General features: G+C 33.1%; 1 protein-coding gene across 1 annotated transcript; it reads right to left on the bottom strand.

Moving 5' to 3' along the window:
• Positions 1–1,183: 1,183 nt before the first annotated feature.
• LOC128192010 (multiple epidermal growth factor-like domains protein 10) lies at positions 1,184–25,702 on the bottom strand. The gene is made up of 16 exons (XM_052864402.1): positions 25,699–25,702; positions 24,778–25,011; positions 24,401–24,655; positions 23,895–24,029; positions 23,352–23,489; positions 22,496–22,633; positions 22,278–22,409; positions 21,773–21,910; positions 11,302–11,439; positions 6,598–6,735; positions 5,910–6,047; positions 5,222–5,359; positions 4,534–4,671; positions 3,846–3,983; positions 2,755–2,875; positions 1,184–2,642 (listed from the first exon to the last, which is right to left on the bottom strand). The coding sequence occupies exons 1-16, from the start codon at positions 25,700–25,702 to the stop codon at positions 2,459–2,461; spliced, it is 2,307 nt and encodes a 768-aa protein (XP_052720362.1). The 3' UTR covers positions 1,184–2,458.
• Between the last annotated feature and the right edge of the window lie 523 nt (positions 25,703–26,225).

Here is a 26,225-nt window from a genome sequence, read left to right as displayed (position 1 = left end):
TTTTTTTTTTCATGAAAATACATACAAAAGAGTTTTGCCAATCACAAACAGTTTAAAGTACATGTAATGTAAAACACGGGCGCCATTTTGAAAAAAATTGTCAGAGAGTTCCGAATGAAATCTGATGAACGTTTCACATGGTTCTCGCACGCTTTGCCCGAAACGATTTACACGCTTCGTCCGAAACGCTAAACGGTTTACACGAAACGCTTTACGATTCACACGAAACGCTAAACGGTTAACACGAAAAGTTTCTTGCACGTAAGTCACACGCTTTTTTGGTGTAGTAGTACGTTTCAGGGTCTGTAAATTTTGTCAGCATGCAACAATTCTAAATTGCACATTGTCTTAAAAAAAATTAGAAATATCTAAATAAAGAAGTTATCTTAGAGGAAAGGTTACATGTTTTGTAAACGGGTTCGGTTTAAAAAAAAACACAATTCCTGACATGACACATGAGTACATACTGTTTATAACAATGCTTGCTACCCTCTGAAAATTTAACTCGCCATTAAATATCTCATTTTTTAAATAATGTTTGTTACGATTACATAAACTGTGTGCGACAAATAGTTTTCCTGAAACATTTTCTTATTTTCTTTTTCAAAACACGTTTTATATGCCGGCTTTCAATCACAACACGTTTTTATAACAAAAGCAGAACTGAAAGTTTAGTAATTATAATCGTTTGACACCATATCACATATATTTTCAACTCGCAGCAACAACGGAAGACCTACTCGTGGCTTTGCCACGAGCTCTGCTCTAGTTTTTTTAATTATTCTGTATTATTAAATAAGTGTTTGTCAACAGCCATATTCATAAATGTAGGGCCTACCTTAGTTATACATAATTAATATTCGAATATGTGTACCATCCACCTATTAAGTAAGTAAGTCAGTCAGTAAATCATTGATTAAAATGAGATGTGTTTTAGATATACATGTACATATACAGATTGTAATACAATCTATTAATGTCACACCCGGAATTTTGGAATGTCCATTAGAACACAGTTTTCAGTGGAGAAGTGTTGTTTTGTTAGTCAGTAAGTTCCAAGTTTTATAGAATTCTCAAGATTTGATAGCTACATGTATGTGTTTTCCTATAGAAAATGTTGATTAAGAATAAATTGTTGTATATCGCAAATTATAAAAGACAACAGCTGAGCACCAACTGGCGTTTTTGGTCATGGCTTATTTATTGAAATTGAACATGCATTTTAGCAACCGACCTGCCACCCAATTGGTGAGCAGGTATATGGCTGCACAATAAATCAATCAATCAATCATCAACAATCATTTGTTCAATCACTAAATATAAATCAATCACATCAGCAATAGGATTGTTCAATCAATTTTTCCATAAATCAATCTATCAAATTGTTGATCAATCAATATAAATCAATTACATTAGCAATACATGTAGAATTATTGAATAAATCAACCCATAATCAATCAATCTATCAATCAATATCATTGTCAATTGATGAATTGAGTCAACAGATAATCAATGGATCAAACAGTAGAGTAGATAAATAGCGCTTTGCTTAAAGCGGGTAAATGGCTAGGCTAGGTAGACCCTGGGGACAGTTGACCACTTATTCTCAAGCTTTGAGCAGGCCCTGGGAACAGTTGCCTACATCAAAGACCTGAGAAACCTTGCCATGTTGCAAATTCCGCCTGTAATTTTGTCAGATGATCCGGCATCATGGAAGTTGATGAAAAAGGATGCCGAACCCGATAGCAATTGCGAACACCAAATCCAATGGTTAAGATAAAGCTAACCTTATCCTTATTAGGATCACGACTAAGGATATGGTTGCTGTTGCTTGTATCAATGAATTTATCCTTTGGGATAAATTCCATTATTGTCTATAACATTAAATCAAACACTACATGTATATCATAAAATCAAGCATTATAATTATGACAATTATTTGAATAGTTTACATGTATAAAAAATATGATTAATGTTATTTTATTGAAGATGCTATAAAAACACAGCATACTTTAAATTCATTTAACATTTAGATCAAAGTATAGGACTTTGTTACAAACAAGTAAACCTAGCCAAAAGTAGTTGTCGAGTTTTAATCTATCAATATAAATTGAGGAAACAATGAGTACAATTTTCAGAAATGTAAAACTATATAAGTGCAGTTTTAAACGCAAATTTTAAAATTCATCAAAAAAAAAGCTTTTTGGTAATGTATGAATCTCGGTCAAATACCGGTATCAGCGGAAAAATGATGTTTTCTTTATTGATTTTAAACGCTTTTAATTTACCAGGGTCCCTTTCTTTTATCAAGGTATTGGTTGTTCCCTAAAGTTCCCAGTTTGTCCAGGATTAGAGTGGTTTTATTTGATAACTGGTTGCTCTTCATGACATTATTGCTAACTACACGTACCTGAACAAGAAAACGTCGCTAGTTTCTAAAGTTTTTAATTAACAGCAATCAATTGCAGTTCATATTATGCTGAATAGTATCATATGTTTCAGCTTTGTTGATTTCTCCAAGTGTTTGGTAGTAAGTTGTATCGATTTCGTTAATATACACATTGAAAACATCACTTTCTCTTGCTTTTACAGAATCAATAGATTGAAGAATCATTGGAAGTTCTGCTTTGGAATTTCTAATTCTAATGGGAAAAAATAATAAAACCCATGTTTCAATATTCTTTAAAAGATATCGCTTTAACTACAACAGCAAAATGATTCAAGACAATCTGGATACATGTATATTTGTCTTACCGTTTCACTACAAAGTATGCAATGACAATCGCATTGACAATGAGTAAGATGCAAAATGCACTGACAATTCCATTAAACTCAGCTTTCCAGCAGTTTTTCTCATCACTCGCAAGTTTTGATACTGAAAAGGGAAATACGGAACTGTTGTAAAGGATAACGTATTATGTTAAGTTTGAATGTCTTTAATGCGCATGGCATTAACAATCTTCATTATCATCTATTGTTAATGTCCGTTTAAAATGATTTTAATTTTCTAGTAATTGTGCCTTGAAACTGTAATTAAATAATCAAACTATTAACCCTCAGGCAGTCAAGACCTTGTCATCCAATTTTACAACCATTTTTACAATCAAGACACATGATGACAGTCATGTAACATTTTGCAAAACGTCCTGCATTCCTGACTACAACCCAATCCATAGTAACCGAATTCACACACTACAAAATAAATTGGCTCTTTGCTTATATGATCATTTTTACTGGAATCGTATGGTGAAAATTTTGTGCGTTTATTTGTTTTTCTTAGTGCCGTATATATGAAAATTCATTCATGAAAACACATTTTAGCATATATTATTGCCTTAGACGCAATAGAGATTTGGTATGACAACATTTAAACATTCTGAATACTTTAAGGTTTAGCTCACTCGTGTGTAAGCGTAATGCATCGCGACAAATATGGACAAATATAATAATTATTAATTTAATTTTTGTTTGTGTCTATGAAATATGTTTTAAATAATTAATAAAATTTCTATTAAAAAAATCACACATAAGACTACAAGATGTTTGATGGTTAAGTTATATTTCAATTCATTGGTATTGCTACAAAATAAGTACATCAAGCATGTAACCTTCATGGCAGTAGTCTCCCTTCCAACCTAATAACATCCTTATTCACACAAACCATTCATATTTGTACGACCTCTGCGTGTATTTTTACATTAACTAGCACAGTCTTTTCCGAAAAAGTCATCAGCCAATGCAACATGTGAAAGGAATAGACCCAAGATGAGAGCTACGAATTAATGAAATCTAAATATTTTCAAACTATGTGGCTATCTTTCATTCGTTAACAGTTGACAACTTACGATTTTTACACAAGCCTCCGTGATAACCAGCATCACATCCGGTTAAACATGTCCCATTAATATGAGAACACTTGTCACCATCAAGACAGTGTCCGCATTTTTCAGTACATCTAACTCCATACGATCCTTTTTCACAATCTATCATTAGCAATGAAATAAAATAATGATGTATTATATTTTCGAATTTATAGCAAATCATGTCACCCCTGCGAATGTGTTCGGAATGTTTTCTTGATCGTAGCTAAGTATGTAATAAATCTAGAGGTGCTCGAATGAAAGTTCACGAAACTTCCCCGAGATTTGTTCAGTTCCTGAGAAATATCGAGCGAAAGAATAAGTGTTCGGATAATGTTCTCAAAATACATAGGTACTGATTTACAAGATGTTTGATGGTAAAGTTATATTTCAATTCATTGGTATTGATACAAATTAAGTACATCAAGCATGTAACCTTCATGGCAGTAGTCTCCCTTCCAACCTAATAACATCCTTATTCACACAAACCATTCGCATTGTTACGACCTCTGCGTGTATTTTTACATTAATTAGCACAATCTATTCCGAAAAAGTAAACAGCCAATGCTACATGTGAAAGGAATAGACCCAAGATGAGAGCTAAAAATTAATGAAACCTAAATATTTTCAAACTATGTGGCTATCTTTCTCTCTTTAACAGTTAACAACTTACGTTTTTTACACAAGCCTCCGTGATAACCAGCATCACATCCGGTTAAACATGTCCCATTAATATGAGAACACTTGTCACCATCAAGACAGTGTCCGCATTTTTCAGTACATCTAACTCCATACGATCCTTTTTCACAATCTATCATTAGCAATGAAATAAAATAATGATGTATTATATTTTCGAATTTATAGCAAATCATGTCACCCCTGCGAATGTGTTCGGAATGTTTTCTTGATCGTAGCTAAGTATGTAATGAATCTAGAGGTGCTCGAATGAAAGTTCACGAAACTTCCCCGAGATTTGTTCAGTTCCTGAGAAATATCGAGCGAAAGAATAAGTGTTCGGATAATGTTCTCAAAATACATAGGTACTGATTTACAAGATGTTTGATGGTAAAGTTATATTTCAATTCATTGGTATTGATACAAATTAAGTACATCAAGCATGTAACCTTCATGGCAGTAGTCTCCCTTCCAACCTAATAACATCCTTATTCACACAAACCATTCGCATTGTTACGACCTCTGCGTGTATTTTTACATTAATTAGCACAATCTATTCCGAAAAAGTAAACAGCCAATGCTACATGTGAAAGGAATAGACCCAAGATGAGAGCTAAAAATTAATGAAACCTAAATATTTTCAAACTATGTGGCTATCTTTCTCTCTTTAACAGTTAACAACTTACGTTTTTTACACAAGCCTCCGTGATAACCAGCATCACATCCGGTTAAACATGTCCCATTAATATGAGAACACTTGTCACCACCAAGACAGTGTCCGCATTTTTCAGTACATCTAACTCCATACGATCCTTTTTCACAATCTATCATTAGCAATGAAATAAAATAATGATGTATTATATTTTCGAATTTATAGCAAATCATGTCACCCCTGCGAATGTGTTCGGAATGTTTTCTTGATCGTAGCTAAGTATGTAATAAATCTAGAGGTGCTCGAATGAAAGTTCACGAAACTTCCCCGAGATTTGTTCAGTTCCTGAGAAATATCGAGCGAAAGAATAAGTGTTCGGATAATGTTCTCAAAATACATAGGTACTGATTTACAAGATGTTTGATGGTAAAGTTATATTTCAATTCATTGGTATTGATACAAATTAAGTACATCAAGCATGTAACCTTCATGGCAGTAGTCTCCCTTCCAACCTAATAACATCCTTATTCACACAAACCATTCGCATTGTTACGACCTCTGCGTGTATTTTTACATTAATTAGCACAATCTATTCCGAAAAAGTAAACAGCCAATGCTACATGTGAAAGGAATAGACCCAAGATGAGAGCTAAAAATTAATGAAACCTAAATATTTTCAAACTATGTGGCTATCTTTCTCTCTTTAACAGTTAACAACTTACGTTTTTTACACAAGCCTCCGTGATAACCAGCATCACATCCGGTTAAACATGTCCCATTAATATGAGAACACTTGTCACCATCAAGACAGTGTCCGCATTTTTCAGTACATCTAACTCCATACGATCCTTTTTCACAATCTATCATTAGCAATGAAATAAAATAATGATGTATTATATTTTCGAATTTATAGCAAATCATGTCACCCCTGCGAATGTGTTCGGAATGTTTTCTTGATCGTAGCTAAGTATGTAATAAATCTAGAGGTGCTCGAATGAAAGTTCACGAAACTTCCCCGAGATTTGTTCAGTTCCTGAGAAATATCGAGCGAAAGAATAAATGTTCGGATAATGTTCTCAAAATACATAGGTACTGATTTACAAGATGTTTGATGGTAAAGTTATATTTCAATTCATTGGTATTGATATAAATTAAGTACATCAAGCATGTAACCTTCATGGCAGTAGTCTCCCTTCCAACCTAATAAAATCCTTATTCACACAAACCATTCGCATTGTTACGACCTCTGCGTGTATTTTTACATTAATTAGCACAATCTATTCCGAAAAAGTAAACAGCCAATGCTACATGTGAAAGGAATAGACCCAAGATGAGAGCTAAAAATTAATGAAACCTAAATATTTTCAAACTATGTGGCTATCTTTCTCTCTTTAACAGTTAACAACTTACGTTTTTTACACAAGCCTCCGTGATAACCAGCATCACATCCGGTTAAACATGTCCCATTAATATGAGAACACTTGTCACCACCAAGACAGTGTCCGCATTTTTCAGTACATCTAACTCCATACGATCCTTTTTCACAATCTATCATTAGCAATGAAATAAAATAATGATGTATTTATATTTTCGAATTTATAGCAAATCATGTCACCCCTGCGAATGTGTTCGGAATGTTTTCTTGATCGATGCTAAGTACTATAGTATGTTATAAATCTAGAGGTGCTCGATTGAAAGTTCACGAAACTTCCCCGAGATTTGTTCAGTTCCTGTGAAATTTCGAGCGAAAGAATAAATGTTCGGATAATATTCTCAAAATACCTAGGTACTGATCATTTTCATATCATATCCTACTTTGATTTATGTTAAAACATAAAAATATAATAATTATTAAGATATGTCTTATTTCATCATCTAGCGGTTACACTAAACGATGATATTCAGAACAGTTGTCGTTCGTGATAAACAATTCTATGCGTGGTTGAAAATATAAACATTGTGTTGCTTAATAAAATCATAGCCATGTTTGATTTTTTTGGTGTGCATTACAATGCTTTTTAAAAAATGGATGGGTGTCTGTTTTGAATTAAAACTTAGTATATCAGCCCAATTTCCATGGGGGGGGGATGTCGCTAATAAGCATGTTAATTGTTGCAAGATCAGTAAAAACCCCTATAGTTTCTATTGTCACATTGTCTATAGCTCATGTTATCCATCAATTAATTGAGATAAATTTTTAAATCCATAAACGTCTTGATTTTATATTCGACTACAAGTAACCTAGATTCTAGGAAATAGACTATAAACACGAGGCCTGATTTTTACTGCGAAACTGAAAGCGTCAAATAAAACCACATGGTCTAAATTTAAATGACAATAACATTCGCAGAGGTGGTGTGTTCAGATGAAATAAGAATAGTATTCCAGAATCTTTTTTTTTTTTGCTTGACAGATAATGCATTTCAATGAGGTTTTTTTTGGTTGTTAGTTTGTGTGTTATTGGTTTTTTTTGTTTTGTTTTGTTTTTGTTCTTTTATTTGTTTTGTTTTGGTTTTGATTTTGTTTTGTTTTGTTTTGTTTGGTTGTTTTTTGTTTTTTTTTGTTTTTTGGTTTGTTTTTTTTTTTTTTTTTTGGGGGGGGGGGGGGTCTTTTTGTGTATAGTTACAAATATTTACATTTTCCAGTGTCTTTGCCTGTGATAACACTATATATCGATTTTGTACTATATAACCCATAATACAAATGACGCCAAATCGAGGCGCCAGCAGGGTTTGCTTATTTATATTTAAATATATAATCGTACGATGGCTTAAAATTATATAAATATAAGAAATAAGGAATCATTCTTTGAATATTATGAGATGATAATTTCGGTCGGGGTGTGATCAAATCTATCATAAAGCCCTTCGGGCTTTATTGGATTTGATCACACCCCGACCGAAATTATCACCTCATAATACTCAAAGAATGATTCCTTATTCCTTATTTACTTACAATTCTAAAGCTGAAAAAAACCTATATGTACATGCGCATTGATTTTGATATTGAAATACTCAAGAGAGATAAAACAGATAAGTAGATAAGCTAGATTGTATCCCGTCTTTCATCCATGAAAACCACATGCCACGTAACATGGTGACATTGTGAGTCTTAACTTTCATTGACAATATCTTCTATACGTTCTATCTTTTCACTCTCTATCAATGCAAAAAGAGAAGACCCAAATGTCAAGTAATTATTTACATATTTTTCAGAAGCCCCTAAAAGGGGCATGGTCACGATTTTGGTCAAAAATTATTTTTTTGATTTTAATGTTTAAAATGCTTTAGTAAGGTATTTTTGATAGGCAACCAAAATTTAAATGCCATTTGTTGAGTTATAAGCGAGTCACAGAGCTTACAATTCCTCGCTATGTAAACAAAGCTTTCGTTTACATTTTGAACGTTGAAGTGAAAATTCCAGTTTTAGACCTAAAATGAATGTGTTAATCCTTAGGAACTGTTTATTTATGCTTAAAATGAATAAGAATATAGACAAAGCAGGTTGGAAATGATGTTTTACTGGTATATTGAACCTATGTATACAAAAAACAGGGCACGAGCCTTGTTTACATGACAAAGAATTGCGATCCCTGTATCTTGTTTAAAACTCATCAACGGGCACCCACATTTCATTTGATCATTAGAAATGTATGGAACGCCATAGCTGCCTTATGTGCCTATTTCATGTGAAGATGGTGCTTTATTATATTATGCTGTGGCTATATCATGTGAAGATGGTGCTTTATTATATGAAGGTGGTGCTTTATTATATGAAGGTGGTGCTTTATTATATGAAGGTGGTGCTTTATTATATGAAGATGGTGCTTTATTTTATGAAGGTGGAGCTTTATTATATGAAGGTGGTGCTTTATTATATGAAGATGCTTTTTTATGTGAAGGTGCTTTTTTATGTGAAGATGGTGCTTTATTATATGATGGTGCTTTTTTATATGATGGTGCTTTTTAATGTGAAGGTGATCACTCGGAACCCCTCTTATTTTTGAATACTGAGTTAACCATTTATGTATTATCTCGAAATATTGAAAGTAAAACGTAAAACAAAAAATTGATGCGATCAAAATCCATTTGATACACTATCGCTAGTTCCTCTTTTTTTCTAGCACAATTAGTATATAAGCTATCGAGGAGATCTAGCTGTGTACGACTTTACCCCAACCGAACTTACATCTTGTTTAAAGTGACAACTATATAATACCGGAATATTACAAGAATTAAAGCCTAGTAACGTTATCCTGAAAAGCAGAAAATTGAATTTACTAATTATTTGTGTTTAAGCGAAGGTTATGCCCTAGCAATCTGATTAAAATAAGATCTTCGATCCGCTCTTAATTGGGAGTTGATTTTAATCAACTCTCCTATGCAGTTACTCAGACAAACCGAAAGTGAAACAGTGTTTGGACCTCATCACAAATCATCGCTGCTGACAAGACTTAGTTCTTGAACATAATTGATAGATCCGATGTAATGTATGCTACAGCATTGTTTTTCAAGGAAACTTATTTATAAATACCTTGAAAATAGTCAGATTTTAAATGGTACGAACAATTTAGATATTTTTTGTAGTCGTATGTATTCCTACGCCATATAGTCTCATTCAATTCGACGCTCGGCTGTCTCCGTAAATCGCCGACAAGCAGAGAGTCTCCCTTAATTGCTTGTCGGAGATTTACGGTGTCAGCCGAGCGTTTGGTTGAACGAGACTATAGAGTTCAATATTGCTTGGATCCATACAAGTTTCGAGAAATATTTCTATTACTGAATACTGATACATAGTTTGATTGAATTAATTTTATCTTTAAATATTATTTAAGATGGTTCATATGGGGGTTTCTCGACATTCTTGTCGAAAAAGTCCAAGGAAAGGTATACTATACTATAATATAGCTCAAAGAAAGCCCTTTTTAAAAGTGGTAAAGGCAAAAGTAAAATGTCAAGAAATACTGACAAAATATTGTATTATTCAATTAATCATATTTGTCAATTCAGTTGAGATTAAGTCGTACAGTTCATCTCGTAACATAAATACTTATTATGCTAAAAAGGAGAAACTAGCAATTGTGTATTAAATGAATTTTAACTGTATCAATTTTGTTCTAGTTTCAAAAGTTCGAGATAATAAATGTTTAACTCAGTCTTCAAAAATAAAGTTCCAAGTGACCATCTTCACATTAAAAAGCACCATCACATAAAAAAGCACCATCTTCATATAATAAAGCACCATCTTCATATGATAAAGCACCACTTTCATATAATAAGGCACCATCTTCATATAATAAAGCACCATCTTCATATAATAAAGCACCATCTTCATATAATAAAGCACCACCTTCATATAATAAGGCACCATCTTCATATAATAAAGCACCATCTTCATATAATAAAGCACCATCTTCATATAATAAAGCACCATCTTCACATGAAATAACCACAGCATAATATGATAAAGCACCATCTACATATAAAATAGCCACATAAGGCAGCTATGGCGTTCCATAGAAATGCATTCATAAAGCATTGTAAATAATAAAAACAGAAAAATGAAATATAACCAAAATTGTGACCATGCCCCTTTATTAATCATGTGTATAGATATTTTTCAATGGTGAAAAACGAAAAGCTTCTTTGAAAATGTTTAACAAAATTTTATTTTTGGGTTTTTCAGATACACACTAACAATGCATGTTATTAACGTTCACGACAAAAGTGTCCATTCTTTTCGGTGTAACAACCACCTTCACAAATTTTGAAACACCTTTGAGTTCAGTTGCAATTTACACAGGCACTGCTACAATAATCTTTTCTTACAACACCTTAGCCCAAAACTCGTAGAGTTTCATATCCTTCTTTATCACATATTGGTTAACAGTCTTATTGCAATATTTGAAAAGTATGAACGAGAATTTCGAAGAATCCGATGGTTTAAAATTGGACAAGATATACATAATGACACTTCAACATGGATTTGCATATGCACAAATCATCGCTTTTAGTGAATGATTGTTCGCCTTGTAAAACAAAACAATTATTAGGTTTGTTACTGACTGACTACAGAAATATATCGGGTTAATCAATCTCATAAAGGCGTCTTTACCCGTGTCACAGGTCGGTTCTCTGTATCCAGGTTCACAGCCTCCAAAACACACTCCAGTCACGTGGTCACATGTCGTGCTGTTCAAACAGTGACTGCACTTACTGGTACAATTGTGTCCATAAAATCCAGGAATGCACTCTACAAAGAAAAATTAAATCAAACATTCAAACAAAACATATTTTGTAAGATTAGAAAATATAATTGCATGCATGCGGTGTAACAACCGTTAATGATACAACGCCGCTTAATGCTATAAATAGCATTAAGCGTTGCAATTGCAACGCTTAATGCCATAAATTCTTGCATTAACAGTTGACATCTTCAACTGTTAATGATAAATCGCCGCTTAATGATATAATTGTATCATTAAGCGTCACAATTGCACAGCAGCCCTAACGCTTAATGAAACAAGCAAATATCGACATCCTCAACCGCTAATGATACAAACTTTATATCATTAAGCGTTGCAGTCGCACCCTTTAATGATACAAAATTGTAATAAAGAATGTAAAAACATCTTTATCTTTTCCTCAATTGGCTCAACAATTGTACATTAAGTACATTAAGTGGTAGATAGAATATATATATATATATATATATATATATATATATATATATATATATATATATATATATATATATATATATATATTGTATATATATAGAGAGAGAGGTGAGATGGAGAGAGAGAATCGATATATCAGACACAAATAGATAGATAAATGGATCGATGCAATGGTAGATGGATTGATGAACGGATAGATAAAATGATGAATGGACGGGTGTACAGATAGATAGATAGATAGATAGATAGATAGATAGATAGATAGATAGATAGATAGATAGATAGATAGATAGATAGATAGATAGATATTTAGATAGATAAAAAAACATCAATAAGTATAAAACAACAGAAAATAAACTGAATCAAACTCATTTTAATCAAGAGAAATTAAAAACAGACATAATGTGAAATATATTCTGAAACAAAAACTTAAAAGATTAAATGTTGTTCAAGTTATTTGATAAACTGGCTTTTAAATAATGTTTAAACATCTTATCATTGCTTTGATATGGCCTAAAAAAATAGCACACGCAGGGCATTAATGAGCATCAGTGTTTATTAAGACTCATGAACTAGCATGATATTGATGAAAAGTTTTATTATATATGACCCCCAAGTTTGTTCTTTGAATATCTTGTTTAAAATATTCGTTACAAAATTGGAAATGTCTACAGCTACTGTCTGGAAGCTGGGTACATGTAAACTTATTTCTGTTTTTCATATTTTGGTTTTTACTTTACTACTGGTAGTGTCAACATGCTCTGTTTCTGTATTTAATGTCTTGAACCTCAAACCATCGATTGTCAACCTCTCGAAGGTTAAGCCACGCATGGTGCCAAAATGGGGAAGCAATAACTCTTTTTAACTCTAAAACAAGTCCGCTTCCAGAACCTACAAGTCTTATTATTCGACGCACACTTACAGGTGAAGGGACAGAATGCAAAACATTTGGAGAAATGTACACCATTGGACATGGTGTGTCGTCAATGATGGTACGGAATAATGTGTTAACATTCCTAAGACGAAACCTATAACTAGGTTCCCTATCCAAAACAATGTGAAGTATTTTCCACCATATTTCTTTCGGCAATTCGATAGACGCGCCGTGGATATGGCTGTTATTGGTTTCCTTGTTTGATTTCTTGGAAGAAGTACTTGGACACGTTTCATTGTCTGAGACATGGCGCTGATTGTTTACACCAGGGAGCATGTTCTCGTTGCATTTGACAACAGTAGTGGGTGGCCTTTTACATGTTGAGGGTGTTTCTTTTTCCAGTCCGTCAACAGCATTGTCACAGCTTTCATCTGACTCTCTAGGATGGGGACTATTGTATTCATCCGAAACATTTGGTGGACTGTTGGGGTCAAGTAGAAAATCTTTACTGCATTCGTCAACAGTAGAGGGGATACAATTACTGGTTAAATTTTTTTCTTCTTCTATATCACCAACATCATTGTCACAGCTCTCATCTGACTCTCTTGGAAAAGGACTTTTGTATTCATCCAAAACAGGCGGTGGACTGTTGGGGTCAAGTAGAAATTCTTTACTGCATTCGTCAACGGAAGAGGGGATACAATTACTGGTTAAAGGTGTTTCTTCTTCTATGTGACCAACATCATTGTCACAGCTCTCATCTAACTCTATAGGAGAAGACCTATCCTCGTTAACAGAAATGTTACAGGCTGAAAACGTGTCATTTTCCTTCTGCTGAAAACTGTTTTCGCTCATCAACTCGTCTACACGACCATTCTGTAGTTCGTTTTCATTGTGTGTTTCAATATTTTCTATGATGTACTCTTTTGTTTGAGGATGTATGTCAATGCTGACATAGTGTTCACCCTGACCCTCTGGGAAATATCCAAGACAAAGCACGTTTAACCCTTCATCAAATTTTCCATCATTAGAAATAATTTTGCAATGCATTAAGCCATTTGCAGATATAATCAAAAATTGCAGATTTAGCTCTCGAGCTAATGCCTGCAAAGTAAGATTATCACCATACTCTCCGTTTTGTGACATTTTTTGAATATATTCTGCAAAATCTTGACAGACGAACGATCTATAGAACTCGCCATGCTTCTTTAAATGATCCACAGCACTTGTGCGGAGACTAGAAGCTGTTCTAAAAATGCCAATCATTGATAGTTGATGAACTACTGCCTCAAATTGGCAGTTACCATCTCCCTTAGGATCAAACAAAAGTGTGACTGAATCGTTTTCTATTAAATCTAGGCCTTCCAATCTGTCTGTATGAGAGAAAGGAATAAGATATTTCTTTCTGTGTTCATTGTTCATCGTATGCATTTTTCTGAACTTCTCTTTCTGTATTGTCTCACTTGTGATATTTTCAACCCCTACCCATTCTGTTCTAGAAGAACTCGACCTTGGATCTTGAAAATTAACAAGGTATTTATGAGATCTTAGCCTCCTTTCTACTATCCTTCCGGACAAAATATATCTGCGTCTTGGAATCCTTGATTTGCCTGTGGGGAAACGAATCAGAACCTTTTCTCCAATCTCATACATTGATGGTAGTGACGCTTTCATTCTATATCGTTGCATTCTGTTTGCGCATCTTGCCGTCGAGTTTCTCACCCGTTGTTTCAATAATGAAATGTTTGGAGTAGCTTTGTGTTTTTTGTGCTGTCGGCCAAAGTATATTTCAAACGGCGTCTGATAATTGAGAACTTCCATTGCTGTTGTGTTCATAGAATGCACGACTGTTGGCAGATCTGTTACCCAATTTGAACCTTTTGTCGAGATTTTGAGAAATCCAAGTTTTCTTCTTAACGTTCTATGAGACCTTTCGCACTTTCCTTGTGATTCTGGGTGATAAGGGCGACTAGTAATTTTCTTAACTCCCTTTTTTAATAACAGTGAGTCAAAGGATCCTTTAAATTCAGTCCCATTGTCACATTGAAGAACTTTTGGAGTTCCATATTCTAAAAAGACATCATTCATTGTTTTGCATACGAGTTTGCTTGATTTGTTTTGCAAAGGTCGACAAATCAAAAACCGGGAAAATACATCAATGACAGATAGAATGTACTGGTATGTCTGCCCATGGCATTGGACTGGTTCTGATCTCATATTTATGAGATCGATTTGCCATCGGTCACCGATATTTTTTGAAATGATTGATTTAAGTGGGGGCTTGTTGGTGAACTTAGCATACTGTCGTGCATATATTTTGCTTTTCGCTAATTCACTTTGGATACGATTTTCACTTATTCCAGTGAACTCTTTTTGAATCCGATGGTTGAGCGCTCTAGCGCCACTGCCTTGAGCATCATTGAATTTGTTTTTAACAATATTTTGCAAATCATCTTTTAATAAGACTCTCTTGCCTCGGAAATGTAAAACGTCCCTCCTAACAGAAAAGTCAGATTTAGCACGATAGAACTGAAGGACAGCTCTTTTCTGTTCTAAGGATCGTTCTTTGACTGCCACATTAAATGATTTGTTTATAAGTGATAGAATGGTATTATATCTTTCTCTTGAAAACGGACGTATAGATCGAGTTTTCTTGTCCATGGCATACTCTGTAAGAGTTCTGTCAAATAAAAAAAAAATCAAAGATTATTACACAACCACTAATGCTTGATAGTAATGTTATAGACAAAAACATTAAAGAACTAATATTATGACAAAGGCAATTCCTTGTTTTTTCCTGCCAAACACATTTTAATGACCAATTTTTTTTTTATTTCTAGTAACAGTTATGTGTATTTTATGTCTAACAAAAGGACTTATTGTCTATATGCAATTTTTTTTTTAACATGAAGAAATAAATTACTTTGTGATTGACATATCAAATGAAATAACGTACATGAATGTGAGTGTTAGCTATATTTTTACTACAGTAACTTGATCAAAGGGTCAGATTACATGGAGTTGCCAGACGCGGATCATCAGATAAGAAGTAACCCGTAGCGTCGAGTTTGATTTAATGATTCGCGCCTTGCAACGAGACGTGATCTGATTCTTTGGAACATGATCCCCTATGATAATAAATTCATTAGATACCTTTCCGCAAGGTAAAATACAAAACAAAACAAACCATCATACTTATTGAAAACAATTTAATTCAAAGTATATATTGAAAACGGTCTAACAAGCAAAATTGATTTATTGGGTACCACGTCATTAGCTTCAGAGCGGTGGTATAATGTAATACATGTAACTTCGCTTCGCTTCTTGTTTGATCTGCTGATTCACCCCTTGCTATTCCACATGATCCGAACCATTAGATCAAGTTATGATCATATATACTGTAAACCAAATTTTATTCGTGTCTGCTTTATTTCGCGATTAACTTTAGATAAACTGGTTTGCGACGACTAATGTTCGCTACCAAGCCTTATCAAGAACCCGTTGTTATACATGTAACAACCATACAACAACAACTGGTTTTTAGCGAGAAATATTCGCGACGACGAGGCTCTTATTACTTCGCGAAAATTTCTCGCACGCAAATAAATGTTGGTTAACAGCATATGCAAAACCGGAAATATAAATCTTTCGCTTTTTAAGCCGTTAGCGAATACGCTAGACGCTTTGTTCCAACTAACATTTGTGGTTACTAAGGCATGGAATGTATCATCTATGTTAGAAACCTTAAAGTAGCCCGAGTATCGCACTACGTCATAATATTGTTTCGACATTTACATAGCGTTTTAGATTCCCGGTATTGATTTTGCTTTACATCGCTCTTGTAAACAAAGGCAATAATAAGCAATTAGAACGGTAATATATATATTCTATGAGAGATAGAAATGATTCATGTTGAGAAACTCGATTCTGTTAAAGTAAAATGAAAAACGAAGTTTTTGATTAACCGAGTCTCAGTTATGCTTATATCTTAGAACTTTGTTATGATGCCCCCCCCCCCCCGAATTTTTTTTTCTTTTACTAAAACCGGTTTAAATTTAGAGACAGAAGCTATTTCGAATTTAATCCATCGTCAATTAATTAATGTTTAAATGAAATCTAACATTGTTGACAGATCTAAGCAGAAAACTGTATAAAAATGTGATTTTTACGGATTTTTTTTTCGTCAGGGTCTACTTGGTTTAGAGCTTACATGTATAGCGTGAAAAGTAATCTGTCAACATATGATTTATTCTAGCAAATCTTGTTTCTAAGATGTCAATCTATAGACAAAAATTAAGTTTAAGTCCATAAAATAGTAAAAAAAAATGACCAAACACGATGCATGCATCTCATTTTTTAATTTTTTTTTTTGATACATCAGGTCCATAAGGCATACTTAAATTTACTTACAACAATTTGCGCAAAATTATTGATGAGATATGGATTACATAAATGTTTATACTGTATTTTGTATGTCCAGTTCTAATTTTCCTAAAATTTGTAATTATTTAAAAACGGACGTCTGGCAAATTTCATTATTGTCAATAATTGTTGCAAGGGGAGAGGTGATAGAAAACAAACTAGCATGTAAACATACATATTGTCCTATGTATATGTATTGCTAGAATGTATGTCTATCATTTAAAACTAATCTTTTAATGATTGATCCCATTAAGTGCCAAGGATAGGACTACCTTAAATAAATGGATGGTAACGACCCGCATTAGTGGATTATTTATTGGAATACTTGTTGCAATGATCAATTATTCTAAAGCAAGTATAAAATACGAAACATATATATCAATGTTATTATCCAGCTTCCTATCTACCTGCGGTTTTGATAGAAAGTTCACATAGGAAATGAGACGCAATATTCTGAGACGTTCAATTTCCTATGAATGCACTTTGCTAATTCATGCGCCATGAGCACAAACGTCACCACGTGTTTTGAGTATATTTATTTCGGTAAGAATAACATTTAATGAAAAGTTCAACCTTATATAACCAATTGGATATGTACTTTTGAAAAATTATCAACATCGAATTATATCTACTCCTAAATTAAAAAGAGTTTTCTCTACAAAGTTTCTGGCACTATATTATAGCCGCGGAAGCGTACTTAATAACATGCTAATATGGCTATTTCATGTATGTTTCGTATCCCTGACTGAGAGCGTATATAATGGCTTTACAGCGACGATAAACATATATTTCATACAAAAAAAAACCAGTATGAATATAAATATAAGCATTGGATGCTTATTTTTGGATGTCGTCGGTCCTATGACACACCAATGCGGTGCAGACAAATTATCATACCGCGCTAGCGCGCGGTATTCAATTTGTCTGCACCGCATTGGTGTGTCATAGGACCGACGACATCCAAAAATAAGCATTCAATGCTTAAAAATACAATCGTAAGAGCATTTATTTCTTCATAAAATATCAATCTTGATTCCAGTGGGTTTTTTAAGCGAGTTCTGTGTGTTTGTGTGTGTGGAGAGAGAGAGAGAGAGAGAGAGAGAGAGAGAGAGAGAGAGAGAGAGAGAATCAAATTGATTCATCAATCAATATAATAAAAGCTCATTACTGTTAACACGTTTACGGTTCTCTACATAATCTAATGAAATTACTAATAGTGAAGAAAACAAGTTTTACGATGGAATATGCCTTGCGAATACCATCCCGCTTTCATGAATATATATGCGGTTTATCTGTTTCTATACATTTGTTTATTTATACTTGTCTTTAAAGAACAATAAATAAATAAATATATTGTTACCTGCAGGTTTTATACGATGTCCAAATCTTGTACTAGAAGGTATCTTTGAAAGTGTAAATGGCGTTCTCTGGCGTTTGGAAGTGTTGGTGTTGCGCACTGCATAGTCAATTTGTTCCGGTCATTATTCGATGTCAAAAAAAGGGGGTCATTGTTTAGAACACAGTTCTATATATAAGTAATACATTTTTAGTTGTAAAAAGAAAAATTAGTTCGATTTTGTTTTGCGATTTTGAACAGCGTAATACGATCGATTCATCATTGCGGTGTGTGTGCGTGTGTGCGTGCGGGAGGGAGGGGGGTGACACATGCTCAATGATTTGATTGTTTCAATATTTCTAAAATTAAAAAAGAAGATTTGATATGTTTTGCTTTGTATAGTATAAACATTGTACTAAACTAAAATTACCTAATTAAATTAAAGTTGCTTTTTTTATCGTTGTAACGTATAATGTCTAATATGCATGACAGAAATCCGAATTAAATATTACGGGGAGGGGGTCAATTTTGTTTTTAATCTTTTGACGGCATGTGTGAAGAACAATTCTTACGAAAATTTCAAAACATAATCTACACTGCTTACATTTACATATACGAGGATTGTCCAAACAAAATCGAGGACACATGTAATTTTATTCAAAATAACGGCACTATTATCAGGAAAGCATTATACTATTATGATAAAGAGTATATTAATGTATGTGTATGAAAATCAGAGCAATGTACATTTTTGTATTGGAGTTATCATTTTATATACATTGCCTTTACAGTCTGCATGTTGAGTTATAACGACGTCCTTAAAAAGTCGTAGTCCTGGGTTTACCCGAGAGTGATTTACCGCATTGACAGTCTGACCAGAAGGTACAATCGAACGCTCCATAAAAATTGCTTGTTTCACTTGTAGATAAATTAACTCGAAATATTCTATGTTTTTTCCTGTTTCCAGCATCATTTCTTTTTGTTTCTATTTGTGTTTTACTAAAAACAAATAGTGAAACGGACATTCCATACTTCAAAGAAAGTCACTATCCGTTTGAATCCTCACTGAAGCCGCGTTCCTACCCCCCCCCCCCCTCCCAAGCACACACATATCTTACTCATTGATTGAATTCAATTTGTATCCAGTTGTCATATTGTAAGTTTTGAAGTTTAACTCACCAATAGTAATTTCGAAATAAACAAATTGAAACAAAAATATAAGGTTATTTTAATAGTGAAGAAATTCATAATGATTCCATGTAGCAAAAGAGATAGACGCCCACCCTCCCTCCATCAAAACCACCTTAACGAACTCCGATCCGAACTCAGCAATTTTCTATAACTCTAAATTGTCCAGATTTCTTTTTTATTCGTACCATAAATCTGCCATTTATATGTACAAATTTAATTAGACTTGCAGATTTAATATTAACCACATCTATTGAACGATCTGCTTGGCTTGGTGACTCCACGGAAACCTAGTACATAATGGTAAAGGGGTCCGAGCAACCGATGCACCTGTAAAACCGGGTTTTTTTCTTATTTGTCTCAACTTGTATATTTGTTCCATTATATCCATTGTAGCAAAAATTTTAATAACTTCATAAAATGCATGGATATCATAAAAAAAATTCTTTTTATTTTATTTCGTTTTTAAAGTTTGAAGGATAAATCACATTTTTATAATGAAAAAAAAAATAGTTAGCCTGCGTTGATGTAGCCCCCCCCCCCCCCCTCCCCTCTCACAAAAATAAATAGATAAATAAATAAGACTAAGAGATACCATTCAATACCCCTTCTTTATAACACATGATCTATAAATTAGTTCGTAAGATTAGAGATAATAGATAAGTCCATTAGTTATATTACAAGAAAAGCTTTCCATTCGGCTCCCTTTAAGCAGCGGGCCTCCCATGGGCAATCACGCAAAAATCACACAGTTGTTTTAAATAAGTTCATTATCAATGTTTTTTGTATTCGCTAATTTACCTGTGTATATAGGCAATCATGTGAAATTGTAAATATATTCTCGCTTTTTATATTTGACACAATATAGCATCTGATTTTTTTCAATGTACATCGTATGAATATGATCTAACAATTTGTAAAAATATTGTAAAAAAAAAAGCTGTTAAAAGATTAATTTCACGCTATGAATTGTGAGCAAAGTGTATTTCAGCTAAAACTGATGTTACAGGCATGTAGCACCGTTTTTAAAAGTGGGGGGGGGGGGTGATAAAAAAATTAATAATTCACCTTGAAATATTAGATCTGCCTTGTTTAAGCAAATATTCATCCCATTGCTTTATGAACACAATAATATTTCAATCATTTTTACAATTTTGTATCATTAAAGGGTGCGACTGCAACGCTTAATGATATAAAGTTTGTATCATTAGCGGTTGAGGATGTCGATATTTGCTTGTTTCATTAAGCGTTAGGGCTGCTGTGCGTTTGTGACGCTTAATGATACAATTATATCATTAAGCGGCGATTTATCATTAACAGTTGAAGATGTCAACTGTTAATGCAAGAATTTATGGCATTAAGCGTTGCAATTGCAACGCTTAATGCTATTTATATCATTAAGCGGCGTTGTATCATTAACGGTTGTTACAATGCGGTTTAAAGTTTACTTTTAATTGGGGGTACAAAACAGTTTTTATAAGTTTTATAAAAAAAAATGTACAATTTGAAGGGCAAAAACCATAATATTAAAAACGTCAACTGATTGTCAAAATAAATGAAGGACAGTACACTTGCCCTAACGTGGTAAGAATTTTTCAAACCCACAAGTAATAATAGTTTACTCTTACTTATTTTTAAGACACACACACACACACGCGCGCGCGCGCACGCACACACACACACACACAAATGAAAAGATTCTTTGAACATGTTGAATAATTTTTTAGATATTCACGAACAGTACATGATATATTATCTCTCTTTTCTATCCCGTGTAACAACGATCTTCACACATATATGAAGACCTTTAATTTTAGTTGCAATTTACACAGGCACCACTACAATTATTATTCTTTACACAATAGATAAGTTGGACAAGATGTAAGGTTTCTTTTACATGGCTTTGCACAGATCATCACTTTTTGTGAACTAATGTTTCACTTGATAGTGAAAACAAAAACACTGAAGTTTGTAAGTGTGTTTCTGACTGACTACAGTACTGTAATACATCGGGTTATTCAATCTCATGGAGGCAAGGTCTCGCAATATATACTTAAATAGTATATCAAGAATCAAGAGTCTTTACCCGTGTCACAAGTCGGTTCTCTGTATCCAGGTTTACATCCTTCAAAACACACTCCAGTCACGTGGTCACACGTCGTGCTGTTCAAACAGTGACTGCACTTACTGGTACAATTGTCTCCATAAAATCCAGGATCGCACTCTACCAAGAATCAAAGTACTGAAGTACTGACGGGAGTTGATTTTATCGATTATCATTTATTTTGAAATCAACTTATCTTGCATAGCAAATAGTTTCTAGTCTGTATTTGAATTACGCACTTTTTTATCATATGAATTTTAGACTTTTCCGACAAGAATTTCGAGAAATACCATATGAATCATGTTGTGTAATATTTAAAGATATATTTCAAACTAGGTATAAGTAATCGAAGCAATTCTAAAAATTTTATGGATCCAAGCAATAATGATAACGAACTCTAGTCTCGTTCAACCAGACGCTCGGCCGTCTCCGTTAATTTAAAGTGCCTACAGAAACAGATAACAATTTTGCTGAAAGCATAGTTTACCTTTTTGACATGATGCCCCTACCCAGCCTGGTTGGCATCCTTTATCACATATTCCTGTGGTTTTGTTGCAGCCATTACATTTACTGTCACATTGTTGTAAACAGTTAATTCCAAAGTAATTATCATCGCATTCTGAATAACAAACAATTTCAATCGACTAATTTGTTCAATCTAAAAATTAAATACCGAAACTGGATTTTTCAAAATGATTTTCTAACCTTCCGTGCATTTTAAACTCTGGTATCCGCTTTCACACCCATTGATACAATATCCGGTAATGTGATGACATTGTTCCGACTCGAAACATCTTCCACAGGAATGATTGCAATTGTTTCCATACATACTATCGGTACAAGCTTAACAATACAATTGCAAAATTTAAAATTACAAAAATTAAAGAATATACACCAATGTATTAATTTTAAAACATAGTCATTTTAAACAGAAACAATCGTGCAACTGTATTTCAAAACACAATTTGATTTTTTAAATCTATTTTTCAATGGATATATATCATAAATTTTACAACCAAACAATATAATTATCAAATGCAGAGATTATCATTGAATACATATTCAATTTTTCCGCTTTTAATGTCTAGAAACGTTAAGATGAGTATTCTTAATGCTTCGTCAACATTGGAATGTCAAATATTGAGTTTAAAGGAAGATACAGAGTTTGAAATGCTTTGTTTTGTAAACAAAGCTCGAGTCTTCTTATTGTTTACATAAGTTGCTTTGGTTTTTTGTCGAAATCAAATGTTGAGTTTTAGTTGCTTTTTTACGATAATATCATTGATGAACACACTGAAGCAGTTTATCTTGTTTGCTACAAATTATTATGTCAAACAAATGTAAATTCTTACATTATTTGTAAACAAATATACATGTAGGTGTAAGACATGAGATTTGATTACATAACAGTTAATTCATACTTCTGTATTTTGCTTGTAATTTGACTTCTAACAAATTTTCGTCAATCATTCAAACAAACGAGTAAACTTTTTAAGCATAAAAATGAGAAAAAAAATTAAAATTTTAAACTTAAATCGTGTCTACGTGTCCCTTTAATTACACTGATTGCAGAATTCCGATTTGTATCCTGGTTGGCACCCCTTTTGACAAGTCCCGTCAATGTTGTCACACTGTGATAAATTTGCACAATGTCCACACTTGTTTTGGCACAACTCTCCAAACATACCGTCGCTGCATTCTGTGAACATAAAAAAGTAACTATTATGATTGAAACTTTAAGGTCAGGATCTAGTAAAATAATTTTATGATTTCAGATTGTATTCTTGGTGCTAGGACCATTATGACGTTATCATTGATTTGATGAATCTGTTTCCGTACTTTACGTACATGCATTTCATGCAGCAAACACACATGTAATGAACATGTGTATATAAAGCGAAGGTTGTTTTGTAAAGAAATGATTCTAATGAATGGAGTTATGTTCTGTTTTTGTACACATGAATTATTTGTCAAAAAGACAATGCTTCAGAAATTCGCAAAACGTTTTTAATATCAAACGTCAAATGTAAATAGGTTCAGGCAAAGCCAAATATCACTGAATTACAGTCACAGAAAATTAAAATCTAAATAGAGATAAAAGTACCAAATTGACAGCGATGACCCTGAAACCCTGGCCCACAACCTTGACAGACTCCTGTTTCTATTTGACAAATATGGCAGTTAACATCTGGACAGGAATCTGAACAATTTGATCTAAAGAATCCCTGCACGGGGCATCCTGAAATAAATGCACGAAGGTACTTACACATAAAACAGAAGGACGGATAGAAAACGAGTCACATTTTAAATCAATTCTATCTTAATATAGTTTTTTATTAACTTTGAAAATTTCCTTCTATTAAAAATGTTTTTGTTACTATCTGTTTGCTTTATATTTCAGTGCATTTTCATTGCTATCTAAAACTTTAATTCCTATTTTTTTAAAAATTGTTTTCAATGTTTATTATACTGCATCTTTGTACTTGCATATATATTGGCATTGGGTTTTTTTTTTTATTATTATATACATGTTTACATCCTCAACGCTCCGAAAAACAATAATGCATGAACTGCTTGGATAATTGTTAGTTAGGGAATATAGAGACCTACCATAAACCTCAACTTCACAGAGGTCATTGTAAGCATACTTCGAGTACCCGTCAGGATATGTAATTCCTGGCAGTCTCTCGTTGTAGTAGATTACGTACTGTCCACGTACAGGACAGGTGGTGGTGAAGACAACAGGTAGGGTATCTCTTGTAAAGTTGTCGTCCTTGTAACACAGTGTTCCATGTAATCTGTCAGTTGTATTAGATACATACAACGAAAATCCAAGAACTCTACCTGTGTGGTCATTTGCTGCATCTGAACAAAATTATAGTAATTAGATAATAAAAGTTACACAGTACATATATTGATTGAATTGTTAATGGTATGAAAAGAAATATCAGTCAAAGTTATGACACATAAGCGTTACTTATACGTACTCCATTCAAAATTGTCCGTTCTGAAGTAGATGGTGATGTGATGGATGCTGTGTATGCTGGTCAGATTCACCCACCAGGTGGCGGTCTGTATATTATCTGCTGATATTGCACATTGACCAGCTTGCCAAGTAAGGTTAGATTTTTGTCCATCTACGGCATTACGAGCGTTAAAAACGTTGTTCCATGAGTCAAATTGGTACTGCTGGTATGCTGGTTTGTTGAGGGCGATATTAACTGTGTAGACAGAATAAATTAAATGTACATATGTACATGTATATTAGAAGCATGGTATGTAATGTGTGTGATGGATAAGTGTTCTAAATAAACAGAGGTAGTTTATTTCTGCTTGATAGTTGATCAATGATTTTAGAAAATGAATGAATGCATATGTTATATTTATACATATATTTCTTGAGAATAACAAGAAACGTTTTCATTAATTCCTTGTGTTTTTTGTTGCAATAAATAAATCTCAAAATATATGCTGTATGTTTATTTCCATCATGTTTAAATTATGTAGTTTATGAATAAGTATATATTGTGTTACTACTATGGTAAGATTAAAGTATTACTGTGACATGGGCAACATTCTTTATACGATTTAAGATAATTTTTCAGCCAATCTGAAAGCACATTACATCCACAATTAAATTACTACTTCATAATGCATCTAATTATTTTTTCTTTAGTTTATATACATGTATATTTTGTAGTTGGCTTGTTAAATATAGCTCCTTTAATTATAAAAAGTTTACTTACCATACGCATACGATATGGTAAAAAATTCCAAACACCAAATTAATGACATCTCTAGATCTGTAATATGCAAAATGGTAAAAAAAAATAGTAATACCATTCGAGAGAAATACGTGTTGTGACTTAAACAGAATGTTGTATAGCTTTCAGTAGCATAACGCTTACTCATGCTGAACAGAAAATCATACTAAATTGTAAGTATTTAATTGTCATTGATTGACAAGTTATATTCACAGTTTGTTTAAAAAATAAACAGGGAAAGTTAAAGTATACGTGGCAAATTAAAAACAGTACGGTGAGCGTACGATAGTGACTAGGAAGTTAGAATGAAAAGAAAATTGCTAAAGCTACTAGATAAACATTGGGTTTATTATAGATTTTGTTTGGCGTTCTGTTCAGATGTGAATAGATATGAGGAGAACAAATAAAGGGTTGTCTTTCATAAGTCCGATTTTTTGTTCTTAATTGACAAATAAGCACATAATTCTTTACAAGGAAGTATGATGAAATATTTTCATTGAACATGTAGCAAGAACTGCAAACTGCAAAATACATTACTTATTGAAGGAATTTCTATAAAAATATTTTTGATTTAATGTCATTAACCATTGTATTTCAAACGAGACAATTTGGCTGTTTCCTTTAGCTAACGTACTGACGTACACTAACAGTTACTGTAATTTAGTGAATTC

The sequence above is a fragment of the Crassostrea angulata genome, chromosome 1 (assembly GCF_025612915.1).
Source record: "Crassostrea angulata isolate pt1a10 chromosome 1, ASM2561291v2, whole genome shotgun sequence".
Taxonomy (NCBI): Eukaryota; Metazoa; Mollusca; class Bivalvia; order Ostreida; family Ostreidae; genus Magallana; species Magallana angulata.
The sequence above is the reverse complement of the archived record's forward strand: the minus strand, read 5'-3'. Positions and strand labels throughout refer to the sequence as shown.

Coding starts and splice junctions, on each gene's coding strand:
- LOC128192010 (XM_052864402.1), bottom strand. Junction 24,656..24,777: donor AACGGACAATTTTGAATGGA/GTACGTATAAGT, acceptor AATTTTGTTCAG/ATGCAGCAAATGACCACACA. Junction 6,736..11,301: donor AGAACCGACCTGTGACACGG/GTAAAGACGCCT, acceptor TGCTAATGATAG/ATTGTGAAAAAGGATCGTAT.